The sequence below is a fragment of the Meleagris gallopavo genome, chromosome 6 (assembly GCF_905368555.1).
Source record: "Meleagris gallopavo chromosome 6, MGAL_WU_HG_1.1, whole genome shotgun sequence".
Taxonomy (NCBI): Eukaryota; Metazoa; Chordata; class Aves; order Galliformes; family Phasianidae; genus Meleagris; species Meleagris gallopavo.
Window position 1 is genome coordinate 23,395,508 of NC_139409.1, and position 14,697 is coordinate 23,410,204.

At 41.3% G+C, this 14,697-nt stretch overlaps 1 protein-coding gene across 3 annotated transcripts in view; it reads left to right on the forward strand.

Moving 5' to 3' along the window:
• The first annotated feature begins 5,843 nt into the window (after positions 1-5,843).
• CASD1 (CAS1 domain sialic acid O acetyltransferase 1) overlaps positions 5,844-14,697 on the forward strand; it is a 35,362-nt gene continuing 26,508 nt past the window's right edge. Inside the window, exons 1-3 of one of the 3 annotated variants that reach the window (XM_085227464.1) lie at positions 5,844-6,244; positions 13,196-13,292; positions 13,840-13,960. In XM_085227464.1, coding sequence (XP_085083590.1) covers positions 6,112-6,244; positions 13,196-13,292; positions 13,840-13,960 — 351 coding nt within the window. In that variant the 5' untranslated portion in view covers positions 5,844-6,111. The remainder of the gene's footprint in view (positions 6,245-13,195; positions 13,293-13,839; positions 13,961-14,697) is intronic. The other 2 variants (XR_014884239.1, XM_085227463.1) reach the window with 2 other exon arrangements.

Here is a 14,697-nt window from a genome sequence, read left to right on the forward strand (position 1 = left end):
CATGCATGTTTACATTTCAGCATCACAAAATTGCTTAAACCCGTGAGAGTTCACAGCAACTCAGCAGAGCACCATACAAACAAATAGATACGGCAGAGCAATGTGAACCCGAAGGACCACTGTAATCTTCTGCTTAAATTAAATTCTTTCTTTGCAGTTTCATCTTTAAATAATGACTCATGGGAACATTCTATTCTGTTAATCCATTGCAAATACTTGAACAGTGCTTTACTGAGCCTGAAGCTAAAATAGAGATATTTTTTCCAATGTTATGATTATCATCCAAATAAGAAGTTGTTATTTTCCTTCCTAAAATATAATTACCTTCCTAAAAACATTGACTCCAAGTAGTACAGATCCCCTGCATTAGGTTCTACGAAGTTGAAAAATGAAAATAACTTCACAATACAATGTTTCATTCTGGTAGATTATTTTATATAGTATCTCAGTCATTTCAGGTTTCAATTTAAAAGCTATTCAAAAGAACACTGCAAATTCCAACAAAGCATTAGAATACAGAAGAACTAAGATAATTCTTACTAGAGAGGTCAGATTGGCTGCCAGGATCTTCCTCTTACTGGTGAGAAAAGAGTTCTCCTCCAAAGCCTTGATCCCTCTTGACCGAAATAAAAAGATGTTACACATATTCCCACATGACCTCAGGCAAACATGCTCAGTTCCACCCAATTTCACTCATTTAAAGAAACCTGGGAAAGCAGCCATTACTCTAAAGATGCAGAGTTGCATCAACTTCAGTGAGAAATGAATTTCTGAAGACATCCTTATAAAATTGACCTCTTCCATTTCTAAACAAGAGAATACATACCAGTTTTCTGGAAAAAGTAGAGCTGACAACACGAAATAATTTCAAGAAAGTGTTTGTGCATTGGTGTTCAAAACAGTCCATCACAATTTTCCATCATGGTAAAGCTTCCTGTACTTAAGAGTTTTCCAGTAAGTAGTTGGACCTTCTCATTTTCACTTTTGTTTTTAAATTGTAAGTTCATGGCTGGATACACAGTGAAAAGTATGCCAGTTTCACAGCCACAGTTTCACTGCCTGAACTATTGCCAGATAACCACATCCACCGAGAACATGGAGGGCACACTGTTGGAAGAAGATAGCTTAAACACTGCCCAGTGGATCTGCTACATTCTCCATGGCCAGCTGAAGGAATGCTATGAAGCCTCTCTCCAGCTGTGTTAAATGATCTGGTCAAGTATTTGCTGAGCAATGTAGGCATATTTAATATTTCATTTTCTGTTTCAGAGAGGTTCTGAAACACTGAACTGCACAGAAATAGTCTCAGTCATACATCAGCAGAAAAGCTTGGTTATCTTTGGCATCTTCCAAATTTCTCATAGGCAGTAGGAGTTGTCGCTTCGTTCATCATTAACACTTACACTGTTCTTAATTTTTCTTTAACCAAACATCTTCTGTGACTTTGAAGTCTGCCTCTGTCTGTTCTTAGGGATCACCGTTTTTATTTTATTGGCTATTTCAGCATCTTTGGCTTTACTGCAAGCAAAAACAGCTGCATTGCTTCTCTTCTTCTCTCAAAGAAAAGCTTTGCATTCTTGCTGCAGCTTTTCACCTACAATCAGCATTCAAAATGTCATTCCTTCTCCACACTGTTTTTATGCTTGTGAACATTGCTTCACAGTGAAATTCAGCTAACATCATTATCTGAGCCTCCTCATGATGTTCTTTTGATCACATTCTAGGTTTTGTCTATTTTCCTGTCAATCATACCCTTTTCTTTGATGCCCTATATTGATTACTGACTGCATTACAGACTCCAGGCTTCTAAAACTAAAGTGATTCTTTAATAATTAAGAGAATTAGGAGAACTGCTTTACAGAGTTTTATCTTCAATTGCTTTATCTTCAACTACCATTCATATGATGTGCAGGAAAATGTATTTCTTCCCAGACAACTTTTCTTCACTTTGTGCTACTTCTCAACTTACTTCTTTCATATCATCTTTAATTACATTACTATATTTTATTATATTATTTTATTTAATTGCTATATTCCCTAGTTAATACATTCTGTAAAGTTCTTCCTAGAATTGTCCTGCTTCTCAGCTTCATGTCAAGGATATCAGCGCATGAAAATCCCCACTCCAGCCCACAGGCACCTGTCCCTTTATCAGAGTACAGTGATCTAACATTTGTGACAGCAGTGCCTGCTGTAGCTGGATACATTATGGCTGCACACCATGAGCTGACAGAGACTGTGATGAAGAAACTCCTGGAACTCAAAGCTAAGCATTTCTTTAATGGGCCAATATCACACAGACTATTAATGTATTGTATAGAATGTAAATGGCAATCAGTATGAATGATTTTTATTATTGATTATTACAGACTGATAGAGGTGGAAATTATGTATTACGTTCTAAAGAGAATGTAATTACAGAATGACACCTGCATTGTTAGCAGCCAAAAGAAAATGCTCTAATGCTACTCAAGCATGACACAGCTTGGACAGCAGCTGCATTGGCTTCCAAAGACTGCCTCATGTGTATACAGAATTTTCAATTTTAAGGGGGCAAATATGGGACCACAAGAGGCAACCAGGAAAAAAAAAAACAAGAAGAAAATGAAACTGACAAAAAGAGAACAATTTGGCTCTTGACAGGGAGCTGTCATTTTTTCTTACCTGAGTCAAAAAAAAAAAAAAAAAAAAGAGAGAAAGAGAAAACAGGAAAAAAAAGGCACCTACTAGTTAACGACCTACTGATAAAAACTGAATATTCTGAACCCCTTACATTGTCGTATACAAGGCTTTGAGGGCAAGCATCTAAGCAGCTGAAAGAAAAATCGATTTGCATTGATGAGCTGTGCAGAGTCTCCATCTGACCTCAAGCCTACATGGCCGTGTGGTGATTAAATCCCATGGTGTAGAAAGGTGCATTCTCTTAATGGAAGAGGAGAGAACACTTAAACATTTGAATCTTGTCTATTTCCCGTCCCTCCAACCCTTCCAATTCACTTCTATTCCAGATCCACGGATATGTGAAATTAAAACAGTAATCTTCATGTTATAGAATTGCAGATGCATTTATCTCTTAGTGATAAAGCTAAATATATCCTTTGTGCATGTGATTTCAAAACTACTTTACTTAATATCAGCTTCCTTTTAGTGCAGACTGTTGAGGAATATTGAAATTCTTAGAAATCAGTAAAAGCAATAATTTGTGATAGAATTTCCAAGATCTCAGGAGCCTGCCAGTCGAGTCGGTAATCTGTTTGACTGAACTTGTTGTTCTTTGTACTCTCCTTTCATTAACATAATTAAATATTTGCAATGGATGGTTACCACACATACGCCTTCCACACGGAGATGTGATGCTTACAGAAAAACTGGTTGCCTTTCCGAGGCTGAACACTCAACAACTAAAATGTTTGATGTTGTTGTTTGATGGTTATACAAAGCTCCTGAAGGAAAACCTGCACTATTGACAGCGTAATTCTCTCCAGGAATCTGCTGGAACTACAGCTTTGTTTCTGGAATTACAGTACCTGGGTAGCAAACTGATAATGATGCACAAATTAAATTAAGATCTGATATGACTTGGGGTATGGCAGATCCTACTTACTGATCATTCAACACTTAATCTATCATATAACACAGAGGGTCATCCAGTCAGGAAATCACAAGCAGTATGTTCCCAAAATAACACAGGAAATGTACATTTTAAACACATTGTCTTTCAGCTTTGGTGTCTATATTCCTTGTTATATAAATGTATGCAAAAGTAATTCCACTCCTATAAGCATGCAAAAACTCTGAGGGGAAAATAGTACACGAGAAGGCCCTGACTGATAACACACATATATATAAGCTCTCAGTAATAGATAATCATTGTCCCTGTTTTTACAGGCTTCAGGTCTTGGGACTGCCCTGTGACTTTGACTGAGGACAGCAGCTCTCTCTAGAAGCTACACTTGGCTGCAATGCTGAAATCAGCAGAATCAAGAGAATGAGGTCTCCTGGGAACTGAGCTTATCAGCAGACTCATAAGTGCATACCCATTACAACCTGCAGCACAGCATTCTCCTCCCATTAACGTTGAACCAGTCAAGCAAAACAGGAAGCAGTAAAATAAGGATTATCTCATTTTAATTACATCTGTATAAATGACATCTGTCCAGTTTAATTATCTAAATTCAAGGCAGGATTGCCATACCTAACAGTGAGTCTATCGGCTGCATTCTAATCTACGAGTAAGCAACTGGTGCCTCTCTTCCACCAGTCCTACAGGAGTTCAGATAATGAATTTAAAATAAATAGACTTGTAAGTGGCTGGAGCTACGTGCAGTGAACCCCGTTTCTCCTGACCACTTTATTTTTCTGACACTTTGGGGAAATAGCATAGTTGAAAACCACAGTAATATCTTCAGCTGTTTTATTTTCAGTGACCACACACAACACCACAGTGTCTTATCAACATAATGAATTCAGTTAAGCCAGGGCTTTCTCTGCAGAGAACAGAAATGTGAAATCTCTCCTGTGGCTGTTCACTCTTCACAGCCATTACCCAATTTGCGAAGTGCTCTCACACCTCCTCCTGCCTCAGATCAATTACTTGCTGCTGTGCTGACTCTTTTCTCCATGACTGCTCCAGGCCTTCCCCTCCCACCTACTGTGCTGGATGCTTCCACCAGAACAAGCTGAAAGCCAGTGCCAAGCTTGAGCATTTGGAAAACAAAAACTGAGGTGTAATTGCAGGAGAGCTAACATACTTCTGGTTTACTTCCAGCATATTAAATTTATCGGCAGACAGGAACATAAGGTAGGTATTTAATGGGAATTGCAAAGCTTCTTCTAGCTAATTCATGTCTGGAGTCTGTTTCATGGGTAATCTCTAATTACCCTCTTGTATCAGGCCTTTCCTGTATAATGTTTGTGGTGTAAATTATTCAGGTGTAGGCAATGATGTCAAATTCCATTAGCTTGTAAGAAGCAAGGAGGTACCCATATGAAAAGAAACTGCATGCGTGCAAACCACTGCCTAGCTCATGGCACTGCAGCCGAACTTCCAAACACAACGAAGATCTCTTGTCAAGCACCTGCACAACTTCTCCAAAGGAGCAATGAAGCAAAAGCAGACATTCTGCTTACATCCACTTCGATATTTAGTATACACAAGTGGCTAAACTTAATTAAGGAACTTAACTTTTAATAGTATCAGTATTCATCAGTAGAGACATAAAATCCCAGAGACGTTAACACAACAAGTAGGGTTCTGGGGCATCACTTAAGAGCAGGCTCAGTGTTTCAGGGCAAGTGAGAAGCACCACTGGACATCCACGGGCCAATCTGAAACAGCCCTCAGAAGGCTGCGGGACAGAATGGCTATCCCTGCATGTTGTAAACCTCTGACATACCTATAAACACACGTACATTTGTTTTGTTACCTTTTGGAGTTCTGCCCTCAGCTTCTCAAATGCTCTTCCAATATAGCCAGTAAACTTAACACAGTTATACTGCTTAGACTAAGGCTGAAATCTGTGTTTTGGTTGGATCAAAAGTCTGTTTATCAATAAATATTATGAAAACAAGCGAAGAAGAGTATCTGACTGCAGAAAAGATGCCCAAAGAACACTTAGAACTCCAATCCTGTACATTTGCACAGTGCCTGAAGTTCTTCAGGTAAGACCTGAAAATAGAATTTGCAGCATGTAGGTTTCCTGGCTTTGTTTTGACAATTTAATTTCAGTTTTAATCATGCTCTCTTTTCCATTTTTAACGCATTGTCAGATATGAAGAGTCAGATGCAATGAGTCGCAGATCTTCCGGAAGATGACTTTCTTGGCTCACAGAAAGACGGGAGGGTGGTTGAAACAACAACCAGATGTTTCGGTGTTCCACGAACAACCCAGCGCTACAGCGGCCGGCAGCCCTAGAAGGAGGAGAGCGAGGAGGAGGAGGAAGGTGGCAGCTCCGCCCCGGCGGCGGAGGGCCGGGCTGCTCTCCGCCGCGCCGGTGGGGACGGTGGCAGCCGGCGGCGGGGGCTGCCTCGGCCGCCTGCGGGGACCCAGTGCTGCCCCGCTGCGCCCGCCCGCCCGCTCCGCCGCGCACTGTTGTCATGGAGGAGCCAAGATGGCGGGCCTGGCCTACACCCTGGGCAAGCGGGAGATCAACTATTACTTCAGCGTGAGGACCGCCAAGGCGCTGGCGCTGGGCGCCGTCCTGCTGCTCGCCGCCTGCCACGCCGCCTCCCGCCGCTACCGAGGTGAGCGGGGCCGCGGGAGGCGGAGCTGAGGGAGCGCGGGCGGCCGACGGCCCTCCGGCCGGGGAGCCGTGTGGGCCGGGCCGGGGCCGCCCAGGCCCCCCGGAGGCGGCTCGGGCTGGGTTCAGCGGGAAGGCCGTGTTCGCTGTCCGAGCGGGCGGAAGCGCGGGGCCCTGTTCGCGTGTGTGCGAGCCGCTGTGCGGGACGGCGTGAAGCTGCGCGGGTCGCGCGAGGGTTGGCAGCCGGCACCTGGCCGACACCGCCATTGCTGTCTGAATTGGAGGAAGGCTTTGGTATACTTTTCTTATTTTTTTACCCTCTGTTCAACTGCTGGCTCAAAATTCAGTCCCTTGGGTGGGTGCAGCAAAATGAGCAGCTGCTTGTTTTTTATGTGTGGTTGGTGGACGAGCACGGTGTTGCCCTGTAAACAGCAGCGATAGCCACTGAAGGAAAGCCTTCTGCTTCGCTTTTGAGCATGGAGCGTGTTTTTGTGTGTAAACCATGAAGTTGATCCAAAGGCTGCGTATTGCTGGACAAGTGGTGCCGTTGTGCACTGAGGCTCGTGACCTGCGCTCCAGGACGATGGGGATGAAGCACTCTATTGTGGAAATGCGGAAGGGAATAGGGAGCCTTTACAGATTCACCCTCCAGCTGACACGTCAGTAAATCTAACAGACTGAAGAGCAGTAAGTTGTGAGGCATTGAGGTGTTTACTGACTGCTAGAGGAGCTCAGATATGAAGTAACTGAGCTTGTTGTGCTCTGCAACCAGAGGCTGGAATCCATCTCAAAACTAGATGGAAGGAGGCTGGAAAATGTGATGTTTTTTTTAAGAGAGTGATTGCAAGGCTGGCCTGAGAAAACAGGGACTTCCATATACAGCAAATGAGCAAGAAGGCATTCTGTGCATAAATAGGATGTACGATCAGAGAGCTGTTGGGGCTGTTGAGTCACAGATCACATAAAGGTAGGAGTCTACAGGCCTTTGTAGAAGTTGATTGAGTCAGTATAGATTTTCATGAAGATCTTTCACCTAAAGCTTTTGGTTTCTTTGATCCACTTTAGGTTGAGGATTTCTCAGAAAATCGAAGCTCTATCCAGCTTGGTCTTCTTTGAGCAGGTAGCATTCAAAACACACAAATGGTTTGGAAAAGAAAGATGGAGTGTTTATAGCAGACAGAAAGGTTTTAGGAATAGGCAAAAGCAGACGTTGCTGAGAGACCATTTTGCAGCTGTTCAGTGAACTTAAACATCTGGCATTCAGCAAACTAAGGAAAAACAGAAGATTTTACTGTGATATTGCAAAGGTGAATCTGAGTTGTGTCTTGCTTATTGTCAGTGAAGCTCGTGACTCCCTCTTAGCCATAAAATCCTCACACAGGGATTGTAGAGGGAAGAGCATAGATTGGGTGTGGTCTGCAAACCTGCTGTCATTGGTAGAAGTGAGGTTCTCATGGCCCAAAGCAGCAGGGTGGTGGGAATTGGGCTGTGCCAGAGGAGGGAGCCCTCTGTTGTGCTTTTTCACACTGTTTTCAGGCATCTGTCATTGGCCGCTGCAAGGAAGAGGGGAGCAGGAAAGGCAAACTGTCATGTGAACAGCAAAGTACCCATTCGTGTGGATACTGTCTTTCTTTCATAGATACACAAGAATGTGGAGGAAAAGGAGAGCTGCATATAAATAAAAAGTATATAAATAAAACCACTGTGGAAGGTTGTTTGTTTCTTACCCAAGAAATTAGTTCTTTCCATAGTCAGTTTCTTCAGATACTAAAGCATGCATTAGTTTATACTTCCATGCAAAAATGCTGGGCTGCAGTAGGGGTAGGTTAAATTCATATTCAGGGAGACTGTCATATTTAGGGGTTGCCTAATTTTCTTGCAAAACTTTGAATGAGTTAAGTTAAGCTGTCTTTAGTTTTAGTACAGCTTCTTAATTGTACTATATATCTTTATAATATCCAGTAAAAACCAGTGAAAGTTATCAGCACATTTCAATAATTAGCATATTTCAAAGACTCAGTCTTACAGCTTGTTGGAAATAAGTTTCTATTTAATTTTTTTTTTTTGCATCCTTAGAGTCTCTATTATTGAATGATCACATTCAGATCTAGATTTTAATCTTGAATAGTAGTGAATGGTTGGATTTCCATTTCTTTGAAATTCTTAGTGTTGATCTCATTAATGGTTAAGAAGGTGCATTTTCAGAAGTACCATCTTGTATGTAACCTCCAGCTTACTGTCTTAGCTGCTGTTTCCATCTTTTTTTTTGTTGTTTGTTTTGTTCCTTCCAAGCTTCTATTACTTTCTTTAAAAAAAAAAAAAAAGACAGGTATAAGTAATGCTCCTAATGGATTTTAGGAGTTTTCTGTGTTGCTTATGGAGGTAGTCAGAAAATCAGTATCTGGAGCTGGGAGAGAATACATATCTCCATTCCCTAAAATGTTATCTGTGCAGTTAAAATTAATACAATTAATGTTTGGGATGCAATTTCAATAAATGCTCTGTAGGATGGAGGATTTCTTCATTTGTAAGCAGTTCTGATGGAGTGCCATGAAATGCACAACTTTGAAGCTTTGGTTGTGATCTCAAGGCATGGAATGTGCTCTACTCTGAAAAGGTGGTAAACAAAGATCATGAATTTCTTCAGTCTTGAAAAGAAATGATTTATGAAGTATTGATAGTGGTCTACAGGTTGTGATAAATACAAGTGGGATCTGTACAAGACTCAGGGAGTGCAAGTAAAGCTGGTAGGAGCTGTACGTGAAGTGGAGGCAGGCAGCAGTTGTGGATATGGAGAACTCCTGCAGAAAGATGCTGTAAGAGATAAAAAAAAAAAAAATGAGGACGATATTACATGATTTGGTGAGAAAGAAATTTGTTGGAGGTTCTGTAAAATATGAGGAAACCATGTCCAGCGGAAGAAGTCCCTGGACTTGGGATAATATTGGATGGGAATTGTACCAGGCTGATCTGACCACCAGTAACCATCTGTTCATCTTTCTCAGCAAATTAATGGGTTTCAGAAGGAGCGTAGTGGTGAGTTTTCCTTTACATACTTTGCTCTTCTGTCGCTTTGATGCATCATGATGTTTTCATCATCTGCAAAGCTGAGGTTTTTGTTTCCGTAACTGTAACAATAACAGTAAGTCACCTATCACAAGCAGCATGAGTTTGGTTTTTTTTTTTTTTTTTTTAGCAGTTTCATTTTTAAGCAACTTACTAGAAGTGGTGTGGTTTAAGTAGGTGCATACATTGGAAAATTAAGGAAATTACGTTACTTGAAAGCCAGTATACAGAAACATCTGACATGATTAAGGAAAACTGAAACTGTGGTTGTCTTGAGTTTCTGGTTTCTAACAAAGGTATCTGAGCAGCAAATCTGAGTTGTGCCAACCCAGTTAAAAAGTAGGCAAGGATCTGGCTTTGCATGTCACTTGCTGTGTTCTGAGCTACCGCTGCAGCAGTTCTGACAGCAGGATCAGCGCTGTTGTGTTAAGTGGGAACGGCTGGAAGAGGAGAAGAAAGGCGCTGATAAACTGCTTTGGGAAGTCCTGTTCACAAATGGCACCGTGCTGACTACTGAAACAAGCACCGGCTGCAAGAAAAAGGTGGTACTGCTGACCTGTACTTGTTGAAAAACAGGGGAGTGAGAGAGCCTGCCTTTGTGGAAATCCCTGAGGACAGCCCACACCTCAGTTTGGCACGGATGGTGCGTGTGTGCTGCGGTTTGATGAAGTGTCGGTGAGAGCTGTGGGAGTTCAAGGGTTTGCTTGGGAGGTTAGTGGTGAATTCGAGGGAATTCCTGAGTTGCCATGGGATGATTAGTAAACATGGCAGAAGTTTTTTATGGCAGAAGTAGGAATTTATTTAAATTTTAAACGCATCTTTTTTTCGTGCATCAAAATCTGCCTGACCCAGAGCTTATCATGCATGCTAGAAGCATTGTGTGTGTTGCTCCTGGAGAAGCAACCTCAATTCGGAGCTATGACTCAGAGATGTTTATCAGGACTCTCTTTTCAGGACTGTTATAATTCCTCAGGTTGTTTCAGCTTTTATTTTAGTAGTCGTGATGCAATAGCAGCGCTAAGTAGTTGAAGTTCCAGGAAAGGAAAGGAGCCTGGTTATTACAATTGCTTTTTGAAATGAAGGAATGGGGAGCCTAAGTTGCAAATTATAATAATTGATTCTGTTACCATTGTTGGATTTGGCTGAATAAACGAGCCGAGGAGTAACAGGTGGGATGCAGTCTGTTCTACATTCCCATTCTGATTTTCATGGAAATAAGTAGGAGGAGTTTCTGGGAGGAAGGGAAGGACAGATAATGTCTTCAGCTGCCAGTTCTTCCTTCTCCAAGATAATTTTATGTTCTGCTCCAAGAAACACGAGCTGCATTGTCTGCACTTCTGTATCTGACATGTTCTTGGTGAATCCTAAGTAAGAGTGTGCTGGAGTTCTGGGGTAAGAGTTAATTCAGAGCTTTGGCTGTCAACTTTAAACATGCATTTTGTTTTTATTTTATTAATAATATTTTCCCAGCTTCATGGATAAGACCCTTTTTATTTTCTGGGTGGACTCTGAAGTGTCAGGCAGCTTGGGATTAGCTCACAAATGATTGTCACCAGTGTTAATGGAAGAGTTATCTGGAAAGATCTGCAATCCCAGTTCTGTGTAGGAAATACAGATGTATTTCCATCATCCCTGTGTTTGTTAATGCTGATTTGCCCTATTGTGGTAAGAGATATATGTTGGCTGGCTATTAAGTCCCTTACTGGATACTTCAAAAGGGAATTGCCTTTTACCTTCAGTAACTGAGATAAAGAACAATAATACTGTTGAGGGAAGAGGAGGTCATTTGGTGACATGATGCTGAGAAGCCAAGCCTGCAGCACTGCCTCCTTCACTCTGCAGTTACTCCTGCAGGAGCACTGGAAGTGTCAGCGTTGCCATCTCCCACGTTTCCGTGCTCCTCAGCACACCTGTGAGAACAGCTCATGGGAGATTAATCTTAATATACTTTTACTGGACTATTTTCACCAGGAAGCATGGGTGGATTCGTGCCTTGTGCAGTACTTTTTTGCATGCTGTAGAAAATAATTCAATTCAAAACTTCAGGGTCCAAGATACTGGGCTGTCACTCTGAGGACTGTGAGCTGGAGCAGGGTCAGCAGCACTGTGTCAGTTCCCTTCTGACCATCCTCAGACATCACCACACCAAGCACTCTCTGTTGTCCTGCCCGATCCACAGATTGAGATAAGGCTTTAGATTGCTTCTTAATAATGAAATAGAATTCCTGCCTGTCTCGTCGTGTGTGGCTTCTAGCAGCTCAGAAAGGAAGCTGATAGAAAATGCCCCTTCTCTAAAATTAGTGCAGGTTTCTCTGGAGGAAAAGAGCAGATCATGGCTGATTTACTGAACTCCAAGTTCGATAGCAGGCACTAGCTAGGGTTTGTGGCACATGGTTTCTGCACACACCAGTGCAGGTACTCACCGTTTCATTCACTACCATTTTCTTGTTTGTTTGCCAGCTGTGACAAAAATGTTGGCAGGCAGCTCTTTGCCAGCACAGTATGGAGCTGCACTGAGTTTCTGGCAGCAGAAGCAGATGTGTTTGCTGGAAGATCAGTCACTGATTCCACATCAGATATTTTATTTATATGAATTGAAAAAGTGACCTGAAACATCACCACTTGCAAAGTGATTAATTTTAATTAATGTAAAACTAATGGACTGGAAAATGGTAGGTGCAATTCAGAATCATCAGTAAAATCTCAAGTAAACATTTATTATTCTGTCCATTAACCCAGCATGTAATGTCAGCTGTTCCAAGGTGACAGCAGCATCTTAAACAGGGAAATGGAAAAAGATTTTTTCACAAATCCCATTTTGAGCTTCATATTCTATACAAGAAGCAGTGTCTGGTAATTCCATGTACATTGTTTAATTCTTTTAGTTTGTTCTTGGATAGTAAATAGCACAGCAGATCAATATCTTCTTGTGGATATACTATTCTAGGTCACAACTTTCCAACAGCAGAAACAAGATCCCTAATGTTTTGTGAACATGTTGCTGAAAAGTACAGTATAGTAAGTGACGTGACAATTTGTAAACACCTATGCAAAATGTTTTTACGGTTAAGTTAAATTTGGTTAATGCTGTTGTTTGCTTTGATTCTTTTGTGTCACAAATGCTCTGTGGAGAAGGATCTGTGGGTCCTGGTGGACGACAGGTTGGCTGTGAGCCAGCAGCGTGCCCTGGTGGCCAAGAATGCCAAATGGAATCCTGGGGTGCGTTAAGGAACATAGCCAGCAGGTCAGGAGAGGTGATCCTCCCCTCTATTCTGCCCTGGTCAGGCCTCACCTGGAGTACTGTATCCAGTTCTGGGCTCCCCGGTACAAAAAAAGACAGAGATCTCCTGGAGAGAGTGCAGCAGAGGGCCACAAAAATGATAAAGGGCCTGAAGCATCTCCCCTGTGAGGAAAGGCTGAGTGAACTGGGTCTGTTCAGCCTTGAGAAAAGAAGACTGAGAGGAAATCTTATTAATGTTTGTAAATACCTTACACGTGGGAGTCAAAGGGACATGGCCAACATCTTTTCAGTGGTCTTTGGGGGCAGGACAAGGGGAAACAGCCGTAAACTGGAGCATAGGGAGTTCTGCACCAATATGCAAAGGAACTTCTTATCAGTCAGGGAGACAGAGCACTGGAACAGGCTGTCCAAGGGAACTTGTGGAGTCTCCTTCTCTGGAGATATTCAAGACCCATCTGGACATCTACTTGTACAGCCTGCTGTAAAGAGACTGCTTTGCAGGGGGGTTGGACTCAGTGATCTCTAAAGGTCCCTTCCAACCCCTACAATGCTGTGAAATGTTATCAGATTCATTTTTTTAACAGCAGTGGACCTTTGAAAATAATTTCCATGTGTCTGATTTCTAATCGTAATTTTACTGTTTTAAAGATGGTGATACGTGTGAGTATCTTCTGTCCAGTGGGAGATTTCTTGGAGAAAAAGTGTGGCAGCCTCATAGTTGTATGATGCACAAGTATAAAAACAGGTAAGGAAACCCTTCTTTTGTTCTTCTTCTGGGAAAGAAGATTAATTGTTGTCTGCTGCTGAAATTGCAGTCTCATCTTTTTTTTTTTTTTTTTTTTTTTTTTGCTTTGTGGTCTGTTCTCCAGGCTTTGAAATATATGCAACATCTATCAGGAGATTTTTTTTTTTTTTCCTTAACATTTTCCATGTAACTGTAGCATCTACCACATTTCTGTCTCTGTATTAAAATACAAATAAATGTGGTAGCAGTACTGGTGCTTGTCACAAGGAGCTACCAGGTAGTTTGGAAACTGCTTTCTTTGTAGCACTGTGGAATAGGAAAGCCTACTTTATCATTCCAGTAACAGTATTAGCTGAAGAGTTGACTTTCATTTATATGCAAATTATGCTAAACTTCTAATTATTTCAACACTGAAAAGATTTACTGTTACTTAGCACTGGATATAATACATACAATTACCTATACTGATCTATAGATTTCACTAAAGACTTTTCTCTAATATATCATAAATTTCCTGTAAAACGAGTGTTGCTGTTTTGTTTTTCAGTGAAGCAAAAAGTTGCCTCATAGACAAACATATTGTGTTCTTAGGAGATTCTAGAATTCGACAGCTGTTCTATTCATTTATAAAAATCATAAATCCTCAAGTCAAGGAAGAAGGAAATAAGGTGAGATGGTGTATTTTGATGATTTCTGTTTCCTTCTTTTCCAATTTATTTCATAACTCTTCTCTGAAGTCATTTTGCACTGCTTGCTGGGCTAGGAAGAAGAAGCACAAAAAGGAATAGCAAGATTAGACCAAGGTAATGAGAGTTTGATAAATGAACTAGGAAGCCTGAGAGAAAGCTCCCAGCAGTCTGAATAAACAAATGCAGCTGACTTCTCCCATGGCTTCTTAGGTTTCATACTTGCTTCTTGTTGAGGGAACAGTTGTTCCATTCATGCTCTGCAATTTGGTATCTTCTATGTCAGTTAGATTGCTGACCTAACCTGTTCCTAAAAAACCTTGGCCAATGACAGGTTTCCCGGTTTAACTTGAGTCTGAAGGTGTAACTAAAACTAGCTTCTGATCTCACCATGCTTTTGATTGTTGCTGAAACGTAGATTTTTGTAAGGTGAAGAATGTAAACTGCAGCCTACTGGATGGAACCAGTAAGAAAGGAATTAGATGTAGACCATCAATTTACTTTATTATGTGACACTTCTTAGGTCTGACTCTTCATGGGTGTATGTATGTATATGAGGGAAAAGACACACTTCACTTCCAACTGCAAATGAGATCCATCATAAGTACTTCTGTGGTTTAAAAGTGCAAGCTAGCAGTTTGTCTGACAGAAAGGATGCAGTCACTTAGACTTGTCAAAACAAGGCATTTAATTGATGGAGTAACTTTCTTTTTTTTTCC